Source organism: Schistocerca nitens, chromosome 2 (genome assembly GCF_023898315.1).
Source record: "Schistocerca nitens isolate TAMUIC-IGC-003100 chromosome 2, iqSchNite1.1, whole genome shotgun sequence".
In the NCBI taxonomy this organism is placed as follows: Eukaryota; Metazoa; Arthropoda; class Insecta; order Orthoptera; family Acrididae; genus Schistocerca; species Schistocerca nitens.
The window spans coordinates 222,078,907-222,103,098 of record NC_064615.1 but is presented as its reverse complement, the minus strand read 5'-3'; the positions used below and the strand labels follow the sequence as shown (position 1 = coordinate 222,103,098).

The 24,192-nt window shown below is 43.7% G+C and overlaps 1 protein-coding gene across 2 annotated transcripts in view; it reads left to right on the top strand.

Annotated features, from left to right (window-relative positions):
- LOC126235943 (cytochrome P450 6k1-like) overlaps positions 1–24,192 on the top strand; it is a 170,449-nt gene that overhangs the window by 108,022 nt on the left and 38,235 nt on the right. Inside the window, exon 6 of one of the 2 annotated variants that reach the window (XM_049944912.1) lies at positions 1,432–2,808. The exons of the other annotated variant lie outside the window; for it this stretch is intronic. Within the exon in view, the coding sequence (XP_049800869.1) occupies positions 1,432–1,616 (185 nt within the window). The 3' untranslated portion in view covers positions 1,617–2,808. Of the gene's footprint in view, positions 1–1,431; positions 2,809–24,192 lie in introns of those variants that run through there. 2 annotated transcript variants of the gene reach the window in all.

Sequence of the window (24,192 nt, the reverse complement as noted above, 5' to 3'; positions counted from 1 at the left end):
CGCTAAATAGACGGCTCTGAGCACTATGGGACTCAACTGCTGTGGTCATCAGTCCCCTATAACTTAGAACTACTTAAACTTAACTAACCTAAGGGCAACACACACATCCATGCCCGAGGCAGGATTCGAACCTGCGACCGTAGCGGTCGCGCGGTTCCAGACTGTAGCGCCTAGAACCGCTTGGCCACTCCGGTCGGCCGCTAAATAGAACGCGTGCAAAAAATCTGTCATCGTCCCGTAATTTCTCTTGTGCCCAGTGCCAGAAATGTACACGACGTTCAAAGTCGTCGCCATGCAATTCCTGGTGCATAGAAATGTGGTACGGGTGCAATCGATGTTGATGGAGCATTCTCAACACCGACGTTTTTGTGAATCCCAATTGTCGCGCAATTTGTCTGCTACTGATGTGCGGATTAGCCGCGACAGCAGCTAAAACACCTACTTGGGCATCATCATTTGTTGCAGGTCGTGGTTAACGTTTCACATGTGGCTGAAGACTTCCTGTTTCCTTAAATAACGTAACTATCCGGCGAACGGTCCGGACACTTGGATGATGTCGTCCAGGATACCGAACAGCATACATAGCACACGCCCGTTGGGCATTTTGATTACAATAGCCATATATCAACTCGATATTGACCTTTTCCGCAATTGGTTCTTTTTAAAACGGGTAATGTATCACGAAGCAAATAGCGTCCGAACAGGCGGAATGTTACATAATACCACGTACTTATACGTTTGTGACTATTACAGCGCCATCCATCACAAAGCGAAAAAAGTGGTCCAACTAAAAAATTCATATTTCTTTACGTACTACACGAATATGTAATAAAAAAATGGGGTTTCCTATTTAAATAAAACGCAGTTGATATCCGTTTGGGCCGCGCGGGATTAGCCGAGCGGTCTCAGGCGCTGCAGTCATGGACTGTGCGGCTGGTCCTGGCGGAGGTTCGAGTCCTCCCTCGGGCATGGGGGTGTGAGTTTGTCCTTAGGATAATTTAGGTTAAGTAGTGTGTTAGCTTAGTGACTGATGACCTTAGCAGTTAAGATTTCACACATATTTGAATATATCCGTTTGACCTATGGCAGCGCCATCTAGCGAGCCAAACATAGCGCCATCTGGTTTCCCCCTTCAAGCTAGATGAGTTTCGTTCTTTGTAGTTTTTTCGTTTGATACTTATTTCGTGAGATATTTGGCCCGGTCACTATCAATGGACCACCCTTTATAAGAAGAGTGAACCCAATCTCGACCCCTTTGGTACACTTGCAGTGATTATTCCTCATTCTCTTCCATTGTGCAAGATTCCTGAGTTTTCTAATATCTATACTTCCAGGACAAAGCTGTTCCTTGTGGAGAAATGGGGGCATTGTCTGACGCAGCCGTGTTTGTCCACACTGCTTCAGCTGACGGGTACTGGTCACGTGTTGCAGGCGACACGCTGGCGCTGGTGCAGATGAAGGCCGGCCTGGCGGCGCTGCTGTCGCGCTACGAGCTGCGCCAGTGTCCGCGCTCCTCCGGCAGCCCGGCCGCTCTGGAGCAGCACGGCTTCTTCTGCACGCCAGCTGGGGGGCTCTGGATCCGCGTCTCGCCGAGGCCCTGGCTACCTGTCCTCTAGCAGGAACGAGCGTTCATCAACAGCTGGCACATTCGTGGAGCAAACCAATTCTTTCTTATGCTCATGGCAAGGCTGAGCATCTATGACATACGTAAACCGAAGTTGCGTGTTCCCTAAAGACAGAAACGTGCCAGCCAATGAATGAGCGTCCCCTTGCGACAGTTTCTTCCTCAACACACCTGCTAGCGGACTGTGGGCCAGCGCTTTGTCCATCGCCTTCTAAACTTTCCTACAGAACCAGAAGTGCAACTATAGGACAAGTGGCCGCTCTCTCGAACGCCAATGAACAGATGACGCGCCTCTAAATAAATGACTTCTTTAGGGTGCCCATGTCAAGACTAATATCTATGTCGTACGCAGACTAAAGCTACGTTTCTCTAAAGTAAAAAATTGATAGCCATTGGAATAGTGCTCCCTAGAGCAACTCCCTATTCAGCACAGCTGATAGTGCGTTGTCGATAAGCGCTATGTCCAGACCATTCTGACCTTTCCTCTAGAATCAGATGTGCACCTCCAGACCAAGTGGCTGACATCTGGAAGAGACACCTCTATGGCAAGTAGCTTCTCTGGCAACCCTTGTTAACGCAGAGCGCGTGTGGCATACATACACCGAGGCTACGTGTTACCTAAAGACAGAAAAGCGACAGTCAATGGAACGGCATCCCCTACAGCAAGTCTCTACTACAGCACAACTGATAGCACCGGTGTATCAGCACTTTATCCACACTGAGGGTCAAAAAAGACGTGTCTGCCATTGTAGCACGGAGTTATTCGTCTGGAAAACCCGTACAATCTGGAATTCCCAGGGAAATTGAATTTACTGGAGTAGCGGAGGAGTCGCAGGGAATTTTGAGAGACTCCAGTGGAGCTGAACTGCTCGTTGACGGAAATCATTTTGTGACGAATCAGTCTGAGATTCTGCATCGAAAGAAATTGGTTGTGTAGTCGCTTATGGAAAGTTGAAAAAGCGCATTGAATTATAATGTTTGTTGCTCGATCGTGGCTACCTCCGGCGCTGTCGCTGACCTCGGTAATCTTCGTTATCGTCCATGAGTTCTCAGGCTCAAGCCACGTTTCCCGTAATATAATTTACCTTGAGTAAGTTATTTTATGAAAACTATGAACACCGATCCATATGTGAACAAGCATGATTTGTATATCAGTATTGAATAAACAGGTTTCAGTTTTTTAATTATTTAGATGCAAATATTAATATTTTTGGCAACATTTAGAAGCGTGGACGTGTGAAGAGTTGTCAAATACTAGAGGTTATCACAGAATGGTACGGCATTGCACTGAATGGAAATGGGAATGATGGTATGGCGTCAGTGACCGGGAGTTCCCAGGCGGGACGTTCAGCCGCCAAGTGCAGGTCTTACTGGGTGCGACGTCACATTGGGCGACTTGCGCTTCGACAGTGGGGATGAAATGAGGATAAGGACAGCACAACACCCAGTCCCTGAGGGGCGAAAATCTCCCACCCCAGCCGGCAATCGAACCCGAGTCCCCGTGCGTGGCATTCCAACGCGCTGACCGTTTCAGCTATTAGGGCGGACACACTGAATGGTAAAGGACCACGGTAACGTAGGATCATAACTTCTGAAATTGTTGATAAAATTTCGTAACTGAACTTGAATAATCAAAAAATTCATTTGGCGCCTTTAAAAATAGTAGAGTACAACTTGCTCGGAAAAGCACATATTTCACTCTGAGGAAACCTGTAAATCTCGGAGAAATCTAGTAGCGACCCTCAGTAATTCGGCGGTGCTGTCATTGCAGCATAGAGGTGAAGTAGTGAAATTCTTGATCAGTAACAAAACTAGGTACTAACTGTAAATCCAGCAAATGAGCAAGAGCAAGGTGATAAAAAAGGTAAGGATGACAAAGAAGCAAACAAATCAATTAATCCACGTCCCTCTAACATACAGTTGTAAATGTGCACTGCAAATGCCAGAAATGACTAGTAATGACATAACACACCAAGTGCATGAGACTGAGTTGTCCGAGCCAAACAAATGTGGGATGCTTGGAAAGGTATTCAGCCCTGTGTAAGACACCATTACACAGACCTGTTTCATCGCTTTATGTGCTGTCTTCTGTTGTTTTTTCGTTTATTTTCTTTCTCACATGACGTTATTAACTTGTACCGGATGGCAGCTTTTTTTTTCGAATCATCGGTCTTATGGCTGGTTTGACGTGGCTGGCCATGAATTCCTCTCCAGTGGCGACATTTTCATTTCAAAATAGCACTTGTAACCTACGCCCTGAATTATTTGCTGGCTGTATTCCAATCTGTGCCTTCCTCTACAGTTTTTACCCTCTAAAGCTGCCTCTAGTACCATGGAAGTTACTCCGTGATGTCTTAACAGATGTCCTATCACCGTGGCCCTTCTTCTTTTCAGTGTTTTCCATTTATTCCTTCCCTCGCCGATCCTGTGGAGAACCTCCTCACTCCGTACCTTATCAGTCCACTAATTTTCAACATTATTCTGTAGCACGATATCTCAAACGCTTCGATTCTCTTCTGTTCCGGTTTCTGCACAGCCCATGTTTCACTACCACACAGTTCTGTGCTCCAAATGTACATTCTCAGAAATTTGTTCCTCAAATTAAGGTATATGTTTGATACCAGTAGACTTCTTTTGGGTGAGAATACCCTGTTCGCCACTACTAGTTTGCTTTTTGTTTTCCTTACTCCGTCCGACATGAGTTATTTTGCTGGCTGGCTAGGTAGCAGAATTCCTAAACTTTATCTATTTTGGGATCCCGAATTCTGGTGTTAAGTATCTCCCTGTTCTTATTTCTACTACTTCTCATTACTTTCGTCTTTCTTCGATTAACTCTCAATCCGCATTCTGTACTCACTAGGCTGTTCATTCCATTCAGTAGTTCCTGTAATCCTTCTTCACTTCCACTAAGGACTGCAATGTAATCAGCGAATCTTATCATTGATATATATTCACCCCGAATCTTAATCCCATCTTCGAAGCTTCCTTTTATTTCCATCATAGCTTTTTCGATGTACAGACAGAACAGTAGCAGCGAAAGACTACATCCCTGTCTTACACCCTTTTTAATCCGGACACTTCGTTCTTCATCTTCCAGTCTTATTATTCCCTCTTGGCCCATGTACATAGTATATATTATCCATCTTTCCCTGTAGCGTACCGCTATTTTTCTCAGAATTTAGAACATTTTGCACCATTTTACATTGTCGAACTTTTTTTCCAGGTCGATAAATCCCATGAACGTGTCTTGATTTTTCTCTAGTCATTATCAGCCGCAACGTCAGAACTGCCTCTCTAGTGCTTTTCCCACTCCCAAAGCTAATCCGACATACAGAAGAAAAGTAAATTGAGGATCAGACAACGATCACTTTGATCAACATCTTACTGATTCTCAATTTTCTTTACCACTCTTCTTTATATTATTCTTGTCAGCAACTTGGATGCATGACCTATTAAACTCATTGTGGGATAATTCTCGCACTTGTCGGCTCTTGCTATCTTCGGAATTCTGTGCATCAAGTTTTCCCGAATCTCTGATGGTACATCGCCAGTCTCACACAGTCTACACACCAACGTGAATAGTCGTTTTGTTGCACTTTCCCCAATGATTTTAGAAATTAAGTCGTCCAAAGCTCTTTTACGTTCCGATTTTTGAACTTCCTTTTTTCGTCGATCAACTGAATTATTACTCCAGTTACTCATGGTTTCTTTCCAGATACCTATCTTATACCTACCTATCTTTGCCTTTAGAACTTCTGTGATTGCTATTTTTAGCGACCATTTCTTTTCGAGTGAACTGCCTACTGAGCTATTCATTATCGCAGTATCTACAGCCTCTGAGAACTTCAAGAGTGTCTCTTCATTCCTTAGTATTTCAGTATCCCATTTCTTTGCACACTGATTCTTCCTGACTATTCTCTTAAACTTCAGCCTAATCTTCATCATCACCAAATTGTCGTGTGACTAGGGCCACCCGTCGGGTAGACCAGTCGCCGGGTGTAAGTCTTTCGATTTGACGCCACTTCGGCGTCTTGGGCATCAATGGGGATGAAATTACGATGATTAAGACAACACCCAGTCCCTGAGTGAGTAAATCTCCGACCAGCCGGGAATCAAACCCGGGCCCTTAGGATTTGCATTCTGTCGCGCTGACCACTTAGTTACCGGGGGCGGACACCAAATCGTAATCTCAGTCTATATTTGCTTCTGGATATGCCTTACTATCCAATATCTGATTTCGGAATATCTGCCTGACCATGATGCAATCTAACTGAAATCATCCAATAAGTATACCTCCTTTTTTCGTGATTCTTGAACAGAGTATTCGCTATTACTAACTGGTATTTAATGCAGAACTCAACTAAATTTTCTCCTCTCTCATTTCTGCAACCAAGCCCAACTTCTCCCGTAACCCTTTCTTCTTCTTCCTCCCCTACAACCGCATTCCAATACCCTTATGACTATTATATTGTCCTCTCCCTTTACGTACTGCATCACGTGTTCAATATCCTCATACTCTTTCTCCTCTGCTAGAAACGTTACCATGTTTGCTTGAAATACTGCTGTCGATGTTGGTCTGCTGTCGATTCTGGTGAGAACAACTTACTCTATGCCCTACCTTGCTGCTCATAACAAACCCTACTCCCGTTATACTATTTTCTGCTGCTATTGATATTACCCTACACTCTGACGAGAAACCCTTGTCTTCTTTCTGTTTCACTTCACCAACCCCCATTATATCTAGATTGAATCTTAGCATTTCTCTTTCCACATTTTCTAGCTTCTCTATCACCGTCAGACTTCTGACATCCAACACCCATTCATTCTACAGCTTGCCATGGTTTTCTGATGTGGTGTTGTTTCAGAAGGTTGTGTCGTGTTAAAGTTGCTGTTTTCTTGCTGCTGCATGCGCATTTTTTTACATTCTTTTTATTTATTTGTCAGTCAAGCACAAAGCTTCTGGGACCAGAAGATGATGGCTTCACAAAATGCTAGAACTTTTTAATCCTTTCATAATACGTAACGTACAATTTTTTGACGTTACACTTTAGAATAATTCTCAACATTTTTATATCGACAAATGACAGCAATAAGACAAAACTCAACAATATAGTTCACTTGACTACATCAAAAATATTTGTAATAAGCAAATAAAAAACATTTCTACGTGTCAGTTTGTCTCTTTAGCAAGCTGATATATATAACACATAGCTTGCAACAATATGTAAGCATCTGAAAAACGTTACTTACTTCTATGGAGTAATTATCGCGTTAAAGGTTGTTTGTTTCAATTTTCTGCGATAATTCAGCTTCGGTCTCTACAAGATACGCACTCTAGGTCTTGTGCAACGTGTCGCCACTAGAAAGTAGCTTCTCTACCCCTCGGAATACGACACACAAATAAATTTTATCGGGAAACTGCAACTGATTTTACCTGATCCGTCTCTGCAACGCCACTTTCATCACTCGCCAAGACTTTCGTGCTTCTGTTGATACTGCAGCGCTGTCGTTGTAGTTTTCTCATTTTATGCCCTTTCAGGCGAGAGAAGTGAAATAAATTTTGCTCATTTGCATTACAGTTCATCGTGTTCTTATTTTGCCTATATCCCAATGGCAGCCTGGTATATTAACGTTTATTCTCCTTACAGGAAACATTTCTAATGACGGAAATATCGTAGCCAGTGACAAAAGAGCATACAAGTTAACTACTTGCTGAGAAAGCAAATGTATCCTCTGTGGAATTTTGCCGACTGCCAATATGCAGTAAATATATATTTACCAAACTGATAACGAATACTGATAATATCAGTTTGAACAGGAAGACTAACACTGTTAAATTAAAAGTAGACTGCGAAGGAACACAAAATTCTTAGGAATAAATATAGATTATCTGATGAAGTGGTGCAAACAGACAAAGCCACTGGCAAACAGAAAGTCATCACCTTGTTATGCCTTAGTACCCAGTCGTTAGTGTACATCAGTAACCTTGTTTTACTTACGTACTATTCATATGTACAATTAGGTATCACTTAGGCAGTCTTTGTTGGGTAACACATGGACACAGTTTTCAAACTACTTTCCTTTTATCGTCAGTCTCGTGACTGGTTTGATGCGGTTCCCACGGATTCCTCTCTTGTGCCAATCTGCTCTTCTAAGAAAGTATTTGCACCACAGTCCTCAATTATTTATTAGGTATACTCCAATCTTTGTCTTCGTCTACGGTTTTAACCATCTAGAGCTCCCACTAGTACGTTTGAAACTATTCCTTGTCTCAAGAAAGAATAGTAGCTAAAAAATTGTAATCTAGTTGGTTGTAAGGATCTGTCCATATCATTGAAGGTTTAACTACACTCAGTGAATATATTTACTAATCAGTTATGCACATCAAAAGTAACTTAATTATTACTGTGCAAACAGTTGTCTCCATGGAGTAGGAGCCAGAATGAACTAACTTTTATGAAGAAAGAAAAGCAGAAAACTCAGAACAGCAATTTCCATCATAAAATAAATTAGACAATTAATTGCCTAAATCATTAAAGAAATTACTAAAACAAACTTTTAAACGGGTAGTTCAAATGTACGTGTTAAGCAGTAAATTCTATGTATTAAGTTACTTAGATGAAACAGTGTATTATGGGTTCGGCAGATTGAAATAGTAATAAAACACGGTTCGTTTCACAATAGAGTTACTTTTCTGGAAAGATTTAGACGAAAGCTCTGTTGCTGATAATCCTAACATCTTAAGCTATTTCTGAAAACAACGTCTCTCTCATTATGGAGGGTTGCTGAGCCAACGTTTCAGGCAAAAAATGAGAAGTTGTGGTGACAAAATGGAAATTAAACGTCACAGTCGTGGTCTTGATGTCAACTGCGAAGGTATGCTGTGATTCGTGTTGAGAAATGAATAAACATTGTAGCACTAGCTTTTTACATTGTGAAACAAGTTCCCCGGAATAATCTACAAAGAAAACAAAATTTTACTGTACGAGAAAAACTAATCGTTCGTGGAGTGACCCGAAAAAAGCCGTATTGTAGGGCAACTTTGAAAAAAATGGAAATCATTCCGTTACAAAAATTATACAATTATACCAGTGGCTTGCAAAAATGGTTATAGCTCCCCTACAATCGGTAAACTCCACCTCAATATAAAGAACAAACAAAATTAATAAAGGCTCCATATCTACAACAAATACTATTTGATACTGTTGTCCCGCTACATTGGTAACCTGTCATATCAGATTGCAAACATGTTTTCTGCTAAAAAATACCCAGATTAGTTTTCCCCAAATAATAAAATGAAAGAAAGAAAAATTACCTCATATTTAAATGTAATGACGAAAAACACCACAAATCTGACATTTTTAAACCGAACTGTTATGAAAGCACCAAATTTTATATTGACCAAACTGATACATCCCGAAAAAACAAGCCGGCCGCGGTGGTCTAGCGGTTCTAGGCGCTCAGTCCGGAACCGCGTGACTGCTACGGTCGCAGGTTCGAATCCTGCCTCGGGCATGGATGTGTGTGATGTCCTTAGGTTAGTTAGGTTTAAGTAGTTCTAAGTTCTTTGGGACTGATGACCACAGATGTTAAGTCCCATAGCGCTCATAGCCATTTGAACCGAAAAAACATGGATATACTCAAGTTAATCAGATTAAACAAATTAACTTTGCTGCCAACCTTGGTCATCGCGGGAACACAGAATAGCACTGAAGAAAAGTTAAGGATAATAAATTTTCTTGAGAAGTGAGTGCAGATGAATTTATTGAAAGAAGTAGGAATACTGATTCACATCACAACGATGACTACATCTTGATTAGCAAAGTTGCATTAATAAACGAAATTTTCCTAAGAAAACCGCATCTAATGCCTTTAATTTTGTACTGATAGAGAAAATAAGTGCACTTCAAAAGCTTAGCTTTTATAGCTACGCAACAAGAAGTACTGAAAAGTACTGAATAATGTTTTTAAAAAAAAATACCACCTTAACATTGGAACTGGTTTACGATAATAATTCTAGATTTACACTGCTGCTCGTTAAAACTGCAACGTTACGAATGTGGTTGAAAAACAAGAGTCAGATTGATATGAAATGTACTACATTCATAGGTAAACAACAATTAGCATTTCAGGGCAATCACAGAAACTGGGTAGGAAAAACTCCATGAACATTCTGTGGATAAGAACAGGTTCGCAAATCGCAATCGAATGTTGGTTGCTTGTGAGGAGATTGTGTTATGACTCGCGTAAATATGAGAAACGTCTACTATATGTTGGAATTATTTGATCGTGGCTTATCAAGACTCCAGTCTAAAGTTCCAATATACTGCCACTCGCGTTGGTCGGGATCCAAGCAGTGTCACGGAAATACGGAATCGATGGTCTCAGCATCTCTAACGCCCAAGAGGACAAACATATTCTTCCCTCTGCCGTGCTGGACCGTACGCCCACGCCATGTAGCTTCAGTTAGGAAGCAGGCTTATCTGCCGCAACACGAGTACACACACGGTCAGGTCGACGACGTCTACCACGGATTGCCAGCAAGGCGACCATTGTTGCGGCTTGCCTTGAGGCTGCAGAGAGAGGTGGGCCGAGAGTGGTGCGCCAAAAAGCAACACTTGATACGGGTAGGGCCAGTATATGGGCCAAGAGACGCAAGCCGGCACTTGAGACCCAGAACTGAGAGGGGCGTCAGTGGCGCTTCAACTGTAACATTTCTGCGAGGGGGTGGGGTTAGTGTTGTTTAACGTCCCGTCGACAACGAGGTCATTAGAGACGGAGCGCAAACTCGGGTTAGGGAAGGATGGGGAAGGAAATCGGCCGTGCCCTTTCAAAGGAACCATCCCGGCATTCGCCTGAAACGATTTAGGGAAATCACGGAAAACCTAAATCAGGATGGCTGGAGACGGGATTGAACCGTCGTCCTCCCGAATGCGAGTCCAGTGTGCTAGCCACTGCACCACCTCGCTCGGTTCCTGCGAGGGGCGTTCACTAATTAACGCAACACATTTTTTTTCTCTGCCAATTTCGGTTGAAAAAATGCAGAATTTGTTGTGAGGCATTGTGGAATATTCCCGCTTCAGCCCCTATGGTTTCATGAAATTCCAATCGGTGTCGGCGCTATAGGTAGTCCTCATATGGTTCAAATGGCTCTGAGCACTATGGGGCTTAACATCTGAGGTCCCCTATCACTTAGAACTACTTAAACCTAACTAACCTAAGGACATCACACACATCCATGCCCGAGGCAGGATTCGAACCTGCGACCGTAGCGGTCGCGCGGTTCCAGACTGAAGAGCCTAGAGCCACTCGGCCACACCGGGCGGCGGCAGGAGGATGCTAAGTTCACCCAACCTGGATATGGTGTGACGTCATAATGACGTATATACGCTTTAGTCGATTAACACACCTATCGACTTTTACGAACGTTCGAGATTCTAATCTGTCGTCAGCTAGTGGTCTGTTTTGACACGTGCGATTCTGAAAACAGCTCTGTGTGGCAGCATATATGTATTTAGCCAAAATAAAAGAGCTGGATATTAATAGAAATATTCCTGGCCGTGGCCTTGAAAACACCTCGTAAAAAAGTGAAGTCTTCTTATGTCCCGACCAGATTAGATTGTGTGATTGTTGTATTTAATGCTTACGCCGAAAATAATATTTATTTATTATCAACATTTTAGTATGGTTTCATACAATTCGTCTTGTCAGTACATATTAGATTGTAGCAGCATACTCTTGCTGACTTTTTTTTCTTAATTTATATAGCTGAAAGAGAACTCGTGCAAGTTTGTTAGCTAAGTAATTTATATGTCCATCCCAAGATAGTCTTTTATCAACCATAATCCCAAGTAATTTTACACTCGGACCGCAGAGACAGTTACCTTAGTGTCCAGTAATGACTCATGTGTATAATGATTGAATTTCGAACTTAAAAAGAAAAATATGAGGCATTGTTGAAGAAAAATCGTCGACCGGAGATGAAATACGAGGGGAAGTGGATTTCTCAATGTAATCTTAGCCAAAGGTTAGTGTCTAGTACTGATTGACGTATGAAATTATTGAATGCAGTGTCAAAGCATTCCATGGTGGTATGATAGTGTCAAAGCATTCCATGGTGGTAAGCTTTCCTCTCATTAGTCTCTCGAATGCTGAACACATAATTCGAGACGAGCAAACGAAAAACAACGCACAGGACACAAACACAGTACAATACACGTTTTAAACGCAAGGAACGCAAAACACATTTACACGAATGGCGCAGAGCACAGCGCTACCCTGTCACAATCTCTCGAAAGTTCACAAAAGTCGATATACGGTTTCTATCGTTTTCGATGTAGCGCGTATACGTTCACATCGTATCCAAGTCCGGTGAACTTAGCATCCCCCGCGGCGGCAGTCCTCAAAATGGCGTCTGTAACGGAGGTGCATTCCAAGGAGAAGGCAGTTGTTTTGGTTGGCAGGAGAGCCAACACCGTGTTACTAGAAGGAGGACGGAAGGCACGCGTTTTAGCTCACGCAGGCTGGCGTGAGGTCTGGAACAGGACAAGGAAATTAGAATTTAGAAAAAACGGACGTAGCTGGTGGAATACTTAACTTTAATCCATTAATGGTGAACGTCGCTTTTGACGGTACATTATTCACAGTATCAATAGTAACTGGTAATGGCGCCTTGCTAGGTCGTAGCAAATGACGTAGCTGAAGGCTATGCTAACTATCGTCTCGGCAAATGAGAGCGTATTTTGTCAGTGAACCATCGCTAGCAAAGTCGGTTGTACAACTGCGGCGAGTGCTAGGAAGTCTCTCTAGACCTGCCGTGTGGTGGCGCTCGGTCTGCACTGATAGTGCTGACACGCGGGTCCGACGTATACTAACGGACCGCGGCCGATTTAAAGGCTACCACCTAGCAAGTGTGGTGTCTGGCGGTGACACCACAGCAGTCATGGCGGGAAACCAGGGCATCGCAGATAATCGTAGGCGCTTGCAACATATCTACGAAGACCAGGCGGTAAACAAAAGCACGGTGTGTCGTAGTGTGTAGCGACTGTCCGATTTCCCGCTTGCCAGCAGGCCTAACACAGATCTGACCCTGCAGTGTTGGAACGTGCGGACACTCTCGCTCGAAATGAGCGATAGAATTTGTATGCCTTAAATGTTATCTGAAGTTGCAGAGTTGCTCGAGTTTATGAATACATGCAACTTGCAGTCAACTTAGTACTCTAAGCTTCTCCCTAATGTGCGCTCCGGCCCAACATCAAATATTTCAGGGCTCATTAACCCCGACTGTCCTGTAATAAAAAATTATGAGAAACCAAAGGTGGAATTTAATTCCTTGAAGGGCTCTTCTGAAGCCTAATCGAAATCCCGCTGCGCACTTCACTACACACCGAGGCGACAAAAGTCATGGCACAGGGACAGCCACACATACAGATGGCAGTACTATCATGTGCCAATGTATAAATGGGCAGTGTATTGTCTGAGCTATCATTTGGACTCAGGTGATTCACTGAAAAGTTGTCCGACGTGATTATGGTCGCACGACGGGCAATAACAGACTTTGAACGCGGAATGGTATTTCAACCTAGACACCTGGGATATTCCATTTCGTCAGTCGTTAGGAATTTCCGTATTTCGAGATCCACAGTGTCGAGAGTGTGCCGCGAATACCAAATTTCAGGCGTTACCTATCACCACGGACAATATAGTGGCCGGTGGCATTCACTTAACGACCGAGAGCAGCGGCGTTTGCTTGAAGCTGTCAAAGCTAGCAGACAACCAACACTGCATGAAATAACCACAGAAATGAAAATGGGATGTACCACGGACGTATTTGTTAAGACAATGTATCTTTAATGGGCTATGGCAGCAGATCACCGATGGAAGGTCCTTTGCTAACATCATGACATCGCCTGCAGTGCCCCTCATCGCCTCAGGACCATACCAGGTGGACCCTAGACGACTGGAAAACGATGACCTGGTCAGATGAATCCCGATCTCAGTTGGTAAGAACTGATAGTAGGGTTCGAGTGTGATGCAGACCCTACGAAGCCAAGGAACCAAATTCTGAACAAGGCTCCGAAATGTTATGAACTGTGGTTACATGGAACACGGAATCGTCTAGCTCCTCTGGTCCAAATGAACCAATCACTGACTGAAAATGGTTACGTTCGGCTACTTGGAGACCATTTGCAGCCATTTATGGACTTCATGTGCCCAGGCAACGATGGAGTTTTTATGGATGACACAATTGTTCGCAATGGGTTTGAAGAACATTCTGGGCAGTTTTAGCAAATGATTTGGTCTCCCAGATCGCTCGACAAGAATAACATCGAATGTTTATGGGACATAACCAAGGCGTCAGTGTGTACAAAATTCTGCACCGACAACAGCTTCGCAGTTGGGGACGGCTATAGAGGTATTACGGCTGGTTATTTCTGCTGGAGACCCAACGACATTTTCAGTCCATGCCAACTCGATATGCGAACTACGCAGGGTAATAGGAGGTACCCATAACTTTTGTCACTTCAGCGTATTGGAGCATCCTTAGTTCATTATTATGGAACCCGTTAAATTTCGCACCTATTTGTAGGACACTGGCCTAAAACCCATTGCACCGCGCTCTTTCTTTTCTGTGAAGACACACTTCGTGCACGCTCTGCCGGCCTGTCATTGTTTATAATGCGCCACGGCGGCAGCAGAAGCAGCGAAGCCGTGATGCGCTGACCGCGACCGTTTCCGGATGCGGGTATCATTGGCTGTGGCCGGCGCGAGGAGTTTTGTTTGCGGCGCGTTCAGGTTACGGGCGGCGGAGCAGCCCAACGCCGTCAGCAAGTTGCTCCGTCACCGCCGTTAAATGGTCCCCTGGCACGCCCTCCCACACCGCTGCACGCAGGCGAGCTTAACGAGACCGCCAGCTGCCCACGCACCTGTACGCACTGCCATAGCATCCGTGTCCTTCATCCGACACTTCTCGCTGCTATTGAGGTTCACTTGTCACACCTGCTACCAGTCACCTCGCAGGAATCCCTTGCTCAAAAGAACTACGGGAACATGACTTTTGGCGTCTGCCGTACCCCATTGACCGATAATAGAGTCTTGGGTATGTCACCAAATTTTGCTTTTCAGAAATCAAGTGCACAACAGAACATCATTACATCCTCGATCGTTTGTATAAAAAGAACTGAAGTGAAGGTGTCGAAAATAAAGTGGAAACAATCATTCATTCCGTCACGCTGGGTTTTTTCGTTGTAGTATGAAGGCTTCAATAACGCTTACGCCCACCGTGAGCGTTTATCACTGGCTGCACCTACGGGGCTTGCTCCGTATTAGTCTGCGGAGGTTACACTGTGGTATCCTTTCCCTTTCTTCAATGAGAGCCCGTGGAAGTTCTTGGGGAGTCTATGATGTAGCAGGATGACCATCGTTGTCCTACACATACACGATGGGATTTAGGTCAGGACTCAGCGCCGGCCATTTCATTACTACAATGTCCAGACTTCACAAGACAGCCTTGTTGATGCCTGCCACAGGGGCCCTGGCTTTAGAAAGAAATTCAGGACACCACATGATCCAACAGGATCTTTTCGTTTTTATGCTTTTCGGTAAGGCGACCTTGGACAACGACAAGATATCTGTATGAAACTACAATGAAATCAGACCTTTAGCTGCTTACAGGCGTTGATAAATATCAACGGGGACAGCTGAAAATGTATGCCCCGACCAGGACTCGAACCCGGGATCTGCTTACATAGCAGACGTTCTATCCGTCTTAGCCACCGAAGACACAGAGGAGAGTGCCGACTGCAGGGACTTATCTCTGGCACGCTCCCCGTGAGACCCACATTCCCAACTTACTGTCCACGCACTACATTTGCAGTGCCCCTGCCCACTATACTCGTTGCTCGCGGTAGTCAATCTACCGATTCCCGTAAGTGTTCGGACAATGTGAGTGCATCCGCACTGAAGATCATTGGCCGGTAAGCCCTGTCTATATGAAGATGGTATCTGTTCTTTCTGACATGTCCGAAAGAACAGATGCGATCTTCATATAGATATCTGTATGGTTGTCAACACGTATACCTCCTCAAAACTACAGAACCTGGACGTTTGGGACGTAACACTCACTAAGGATCTCCACACACTCGGCCGACGCCTTGTGTCAGAGAATATCCGGTCTCGTCTGTGAATAACATCTTTCGCCAGTAACGAAGTTGCCAGTTGACTTGAGAACGGCAGAACTGAAGGCGAGCTGCGAGATGTTGTCATGTCAAGCGGGTTGCTCGAACACGACATCTTGATCGTACGATCATTTATCATAAACTGTTCGTTACAGTCCGATCGGACACAGCGGTTCCAGTTGCCCTTCCGAGATCGTCTTGCAGCGCTCGGCGTTCAAGTGGCGTTGTAATGCGTCGGCGACCTCGTCCAATTCGCCTTGTGTACTGACCTATCTCCCTGTAACTTAACCCAGCAATGACACGTAGAGAGACAATTGGTATTTACAGCAACACAACGAAAAGTCTACTCTTTTTGGATGAAACGAACCGCCCTTGCAACTTGCATTGCATTAAGATGTCGCGTTGCTTGGGCTTGGTGGAATACAACGTCCAACAAAACAACTGCCATCTGTGTACCTCAACAGAAAACACTGGGACACCGGCACTCACTTCCTCCTGAGGGGTCAACTGACACTGTAATGCATGACACAGCTAACAGATGGCGAACGAACTTAATTATCGCATACATTGGAAGTGAAGACCTCAAGACATGCAGTAAGACCACAGGTACCGCCTGTATCAACATAGATTTAAAATACCGGATTTTGATTCACGTGTTCCCCTAGTCCTCTTGAACAGTGCGTTTCGGATTTCGGAGATGAACTGGATGAGCCCTATTCTATCACTAAACACCACACACACACACACACACACACACACACACACACACACACACACTGTTTTTAGCCGGCTGCTGTGACCGAGCGGTTCTAGGCCCAGGCGCTTCAGTCCGGAACCACGCGGCTGCTACGACAGCAGGTTCGAATCCTGCCTCGTGCTTGAATGTGTGCGATGTCCTTAGATTAGTTAGGTCTAAGTAGTTCTAAGACTAGGGGCTGGTGACCTCAAATGTTAAATCCCATAGTGCTTAGAGCCATTTGAACCATTGTTTTTACATTTGTCAGAAACAATGAACCATATTCTCTCAGAAGTGAATAAAAATTTGTTTGAATGCCCCGGCTCCCAATATAGTTTTCGGGAGGTTTCCTTTTTATGTAACACAAAGTACCAGAACTGATAACCCCTTCCAAAATTTTCCAGCTATTCTTAATTGGGACTCTTCGTTTCCCTCCTCCCACCTCGCTTACTATTGGCTGAAAAGAAGCGTCTGTATAATGGACCAGATCTCAACAGCTCATACTACCCGTTGGAGAACGAAAAGACAAAATCTGCGCGAGGATCTGCAGCTGGTCTTCCTATTTGAGGTAAGGTCTTATGGGACCAAACTGCTGAGATCATCGGTCCCTAAGCTTACACACTATTTAATCTAACTTACGCTAAGGACGACACACACACCCATGCCCGAGGGAGGACTCGAACCTCTGACGGGGGCAGCCACGCGAACCGTGACAAGACGCACCTGACCGCGCGGCTACCCCGCGCAGCTCTTTCTATTAGACATGGAAGGTGCCGTCCAGGCATCTTCCGTCTGCGATTGCCATCTGTCCGGATTTTGCCGGACAGGCTCCGCATTATAATGCTTCCATTTATGTCTGGCAAGCGTTTTCATTTATAAAGAAATTTCCAATATTTTGTCACTGTTGCTATCACGAGAATGAATTCCAAACATTCTACACAAAAAAATCTATTTCGATGCTGGAATCTCCACAGCCTCATATCAAGGCGATAGTTACGTATCAATAATCGGTACTCGCGATTTCCATTTTCATCAAGGTGGTAGTTCTGTAAGCTGTAATTGTTAATGATATCTGAGTTTTGGATCAGAAGTTGTCATTTTGTCGTTCCTAGCAACAAATCAGCTACTACGTTTACGTCTACATCTATACTTCACAAGCAAGGTGTGTGGCGGAGGGTACTTAATGTATCGATGTCAGTTCCCTCTTTTCCTCTTCCACTGGCGAATAGAGGAACGACTGGTGGTAACCCTCCGCGTCGACTCGAATCTCTCTAATATTGCTATAGTGGTCTTTTCGCGTAGGAGGAACCACTTTATAATTGACTCTTCTAGAAACTTACACTCAAGGAATTTTAACAATAAACCACAATGCGATACAGAACACATTTTTTATAGCGTCTACCACTGCAATTGGCTCAGTGTCTCCGTGACGCTTTCAAGCGTGCAAAATGCCGCGTGTGTAACACGCCTTTAAGACACAAGCTGAGTTACTGTGCATTAACGGATTGACTAATGCGATGGAATTTTAAGGCCCTAGCTGTGGATCCTAAAGTCGAGAGTTGCATAATACTGGAAAACTGATTAACTGAAGGTGTAAACAGAAACAAGTTTTAAATGAGCACATTAATTTATGAAAATAAAACTCAAACATTAAACGCATCTATCTGGCAAAAGTAAAGCAATATCACAAAACTACACTATATGGTTTGTACCAACTGATCCTGCTGGGTCCCAGAGTTATTTGAAAGGTCTGAGAACGTGCAGTATAGACGCAACTGGCGTTCTGAAATGTCACGCGAGTTTCTAACTCAACGAATACAGTGATTGTTGCCTGTTAGACTGAGAAACACACGCATCTGCGATTGCAAAAGTGGTTCAAATGGCTCTGAGCACTATGCGACTTCACTTCTGAGGTCATCAGTCGCCTAGAACTTAGAACTAACCAAACCTAACTAACCTAAGGACATCACACACATCCATGCCCGAGGCAGGATTCTAACCTGCGACCGTAGAGGTCGCTCGGTTCCAGACTGTAGCGCCTAGAACCGCACAGCCACTCCGGCCGTCATCTGCGAATGCACTAGTATATTTGGACAGATAACTGCAATTATCTGAGTATATTATTACCAAGGATTCTCGTAAGGTGCCGGTATTACCAATACACCCGCTGTAAATTATCAGCATCGGAGGTGCAGTATATTACGTCGCTACTGGGTCTCTGGAGTAAAGGGCGAGGGTCGTCCTTCCGCAGATGCAAAGTCTGGACACCCAGTCGGCTGCCCGAGTGAAGACTGCAGCCCACAGAGATCTCTTCAGCTCCAAGACCCGTGTCGATCTGTCTAGTTTTCTATCTGAATTGTACAGCCTGCTCGCTCCTTCCCAGCAAGTTAGACATGATTGCCAATTGTTGCTTAAGAACTCTGTGTCTGCCAATGGCTTAACTGCTTCTCCCGCCAAAGCCTGTCGAGAAAAACTCGTCCAATGAAGCTACACTTACTTAACAAAAAACCTCTACGTATGATCCACCCTCCTGACCTCAAGAGCATTTTTACCAACTCCGCGTTTTCGCACCCAGCAGCTAGCCTCACACCATAGGTCCTAAGAAAGTAAAAAAAGTGCACTCGAGGCTAGGCACTTGTTTTGCAGTATCTCATGTTTATTTTGGAAAGATGAGATTGTTGTTTGTTGAAGGCACTATTCCGAACACGGCACAGCGTCAGTGTCCTGCTGATAGAAATCCCTTCCCTCGGCACTGCTCTATCGCTAGGCTAGAGACGTCCCCCAGGAACTTCTCTGGCGATGCAACTTTCATAATGACAACACCTCATGCTGCCTGCTCTGTTTTCTGCGGATGTCAGAGTCCTTACTGCATGCTCTGGCATGCTTTTTTCTGTTGGACATCCATATCCCAAATCTAGCGTGCGTCCTGTTCGCAGCCACTCACGAAGCAAAAGAGAAACATGACCCACACCACATTAATGCACTTAAGACCTGTAATTAGTTAGAGGTCACGACATACAGTTACTACAGTCCAGCTGCTTTTGTAAGTTATTTAATATTCTGCCACATCATTATCCTATTAGTCGAAAGTAATTCTCATACTAAATGGAAAGGGACACATTAAATACCTTGCCACTTTTCATGCTTACTGAAAGAAACTGTAACGAAATGTGCTGATCTTCTTTGGATCTTCCCTACCTCCTCTATCAGTCTTACCTCGTAATGGTCCCAGACACCCAGACTGACGAGCAATGTTCAAGTGTTAATCGAACGTGAGTTTCTTACGCTGTCTCCTTTGCTGGTGGGCTACACGCCCCCTGTGGATTCTTCAAAAGGACCTGTCTCCCATCTTCCATAATTGCTGTAAGTTTTATCTGATCGTTCCATTATAAATTGCTCTGTTCGCATACATGATTTTTCACTTGTAACTGTTCAACGGGCGAAAGAAATGGAAACAGCAATCTGTGGAGTCATTTGGAGCAATTGTAATTGTGAAACTTAGTTTCAAATACGTCTCTTGTGAACATTTCCATAAAACTGTGCACAAAAATGGATGTCCATTAGTCATTTCATAGATTGGTTTCCGTGAACAGTACAAGAACAGAGTAACGATTTCAAGATCCAGGTAAGTATTTTTCTTTTTTTAGTGACTGTCACTTACGATTTCAATAAAATAGATTTGAATCCACACCATTGTTATTATTAATGTTCTTATTGAGATTTTTCTGACTGCAAAAAATAACAACAAGGTTGTTGTAAGATGATGCGGCAGTACACTCAGAAGGATTTTAGTAACAGCGGGTATCGTCAGACCTGAAAAAGATCGGAAAAGAGAATGTAAATAGTTAGTTTAAAATGTAAGATCAATAAGACCATATATATTAGACGAGGAAACATACCCATGCAGGCTAGTGCTGTGTAATGGTGTAATGCGTAACAGTGAAGCTCACAAAACACGGATGTACTTTGTACCTTTGTAATTGTATTCTCATGTTATAATATTGTAATTGACACCAGTTTATCAAACTAAGTAACTTGTAAGCATTCATTTCACTGCACACATTTCTGTTGGTCATAGTATATGGACAATATGTGAGAAGTAGGGACTGTTAGTGTTTGCACGTGTGTTAATAATTCAGCAAGGGACTGGATAACAGCAGCCATTGTAGTGCTAGGCAGCTGGCTGTGAACAGCGCGTAGCGTTGCGCAGTTGGAGGTGAGCCGCAAGCAGTGGTGGATGTGGGGAGAGAGATGGCGGAGTTTTGAAATTTGTCATGAACTGCTATATTTATAAATTATGATATCAAGGTAAGGGTCTAGGTTTTTAACGGCTCGTGGACGAAGAGATGGCTAGAGACGAAGCAGGAGGAAGACGAAACAAATCGGCCTGTCGTTTTTGAACTTGCTATATTAGCCGCAAGACTCTTCAATGGTGATTGTGCACCTGCACAGTCACAACAGATGGCTGCTGGCCATCTCTACAAGGACTACAGTGGGTCTACATCTTTGATGATCCATCAATACCATTATTTCTACAAGGACTGCAGTGGGTCTGCACCTGTGGTGGCCCACCAATACCGTAATCTCTACCAGGACTGCAGTGGGTCTGCTCTGTGATGACCTACCTACCAATCTTCTTCAAAACTTCGACTGACTCCGCTGTGGGTTTGCTCTGTTGTGGCCCATTACCTGTCAGCATGTCAAGAGTCAGCACTGTCTTTCCGTTGGAAGGACAACGCTACTTCTTCAAGATTGCATGGAAATCCACTACTTCCGTGTGCATTTTCTTTTCCTGCTCAGACTTTGAGAAAAACACTGCAATGTGATGAATGATCAGGACCGTCTTTATGGACTGTGAGAAAATTTTAGCTTTTGACCAACATTGTATCATAAGTGTGTGCATTTGATTTCTTTGTTATTGTAATTATAAAATTTTTTTTTCAAATCTGTATTGGCCACTGCCCAAACCAATTTGTAAAATTTTTTGTGGGGAGCATGGGGGCTATGTAAGTAGGCTGTTTAGGTTTTTTTATTGGTAACGCCACCTCTGTATAAAAATCACTGGCTGTGCTGTGTGCAGTCTGTGGCTGCTTTGCATTGTTGTAATACTCGCCATTGTAGTGCTAGGCAGCTGGCTGTGAACAGCGCGTAGCGTTGCGCAGTTGGAGGTGAGCCGCAAGCAGTGGTGGATGTGGGGAGAGAGATGGCGGAGTTTTGAAATTTGTCATGAACTGCTATATTTATAAATTATGATATCAAGGTAAATACATTGTTTGTTCTCTATTAATATCTTTCATTTGCTAACTATCCCTATCAGTAGTTAGTGCCTTCCATAGTTTGAATCTTTTATTTAGCTAGCAGTAGTGGCGCTTGCTGTATTGCAGTAGTTCGAGTAACCAAGATTTTCGTGAGGTAAGTGATTTGTGAAAGGTATAGTTTTATGTTAGTCAGGGCCATTATTTCGTAGGGATTTTTTGAAAGTCAGATTGCGTTGCGCTAAAAAATATTGTGTATCAGGTTAAGCACAGTCTTGTATAATTTTTCAAAGGGGACGTTTCACTTGGCCACGATACAAGGTTAAATCTTCTATTTATTGGAGACACTGCCCGCTTGGGCTTAACTTCTAAGGTCATCAGTCCCCTAGAACTTAGAACTACTTAAACCTAACTAACCTAAGGACATCACACACATCCATGCCCGAGGCAGGATTCGAACCCGCGACCGTAGCGGTCGCGCGGTTCCAGACTGTAGCGCCTTTAACCGCTTGGCCACCACGGCCGGCAAGATTCTGGTACAGCCTGGAGTTCTTATCAAGAAAAGAGGGAAAGGGTCTAGGTTTTTAACGGCTCGTGGACGAAGAGATGGCTAGAGACGAAGCAGGAGGAAGACGAAACAAATCGGCCTGTCGTTTTTGAATCGACCGTCCCGTTATATTATCAGGGCTGATTCCACGGGAACAGTAGTGTAATCCAGGAAAGAAAGGAGGTCAGCGTCGGTCGTAATATCATATGTATCTTATTGAAAATCTAGATTTCAGCTAAAGTGCAGGTATCATCAGTAGGTTTTAGGAGTCATTTAGACTCTGTATAATTATAACGACACATATTGGAATAAACTTTGGTATGTACATGCATCAGTCAAACTAAATTGACTGTCTTTCTGTCTTGGACCTCATTATTTGTTCAAGCGATATCGTGACAAACCCAATTTGTATGGTCCGATGGGTTTTCAAACCACTGTCCTCCCGAAGATGAGACCAGATTCTTATCACTACATCAGACGTCGAACAAATTCAGAATTGCGCTGCTAGGATCAAAACAGGGATGTTTAATCATTTGTGTCTCTTGATGATAATGGGTCGCTGTATCGGTTAGTACGACTCAATTACGTAAGTTTTTGCTATTGAGTTTTGATACACAGGGTCTTTGCATCGGATGTCTAGGGCTGACAGATCACGTCATGGGGAACAACTTTTATGAGAGATAAAATTTTCGTTGATGTTTCCGCTGGTCTGGCATTAGCATTCACTCGCCCTGGGACGACGGGCGCAAGATCCAAGCCTCCGGTAAGCAGGTAGGTATAGCAGTCAGCAGGACCTATCTCTCCTCGAACACGTCCACATGCCAGTAGGAAGTAGCCCCAAGAACTCCATGCCTCCTCGGAATGGTAGCTTGTTAGCTCAGGGTTCAGTCTCAAGCCTGTGACAGATTGCTGCATGGTGAACATATCCTTCAACGCTGTTGCAGTTACTGTAAGTACAATGGAAGAGAAACGGCGACTTCAGAAAGGTTACGGTTTCGGGTTCCTAAATTGTTAAGAGGTAGTGTAGCGCGCTGGACGTGCACATTAAGAATTTCAAAAGTTTTATTAAAACTGCCTCCACTGAAGACATCGATGTGCTCGATATGAGACAGCATCAAATTCTGTATATAATCAACCGAAAAGACAACACACGAAAGAGGTAACCATTAAAGAAGTCGGGAGCTTTCATAAATCCATTCACAAAGATAGGTGGAAAACTCCACAGTAATTATCTACAAGTATTCAGGAGGTTCTTGTTATTCTACAGGTAAACACCTTAAGTGTGAAAACTACATATTGGATCGATTTGTTATTTCGTCATGATATTGACAAGAACATTATGGTATCACTCAGTATGACACAATACACTATATGCTGATGGAATTTTCAAATATTGCACAAGGTTTTATAGTCATTGTTTTGCAATCCATGGGCTTGTTAAAGGACGTTATATTCTAACGATTTTTCTTTGTTGAACGATAAGAAAGCTTCATCTTATCAGCATGTCTTTTTAACACTTATTGTCCAGTGCGATAGTCTAGGCCTGAAATTACCTCTGTCAACAATGTTTTCAGACTTTGAAGAAAGCATTATGAATGCCGGAAGTGGAGTGTGAACTAACGTGAGAATCCGAGGTTGTAAATATCATCTAACACAGAACTGGTTGCGAAAGATACAAACGTTGGGACTTACACATGACCCCTACGCCTGAAATGAAATCAGGAAGTTTCTGTCCTATATTTGGTTTGCCAGTTCTGGGTCTTGATACGTTTGGTGACTGTTTTGTCAGGATTTAATGTGAGCGATGCCTGCATGTGGGAAACTAGAAACGTTCTGCAACTTCGTAGTGAATA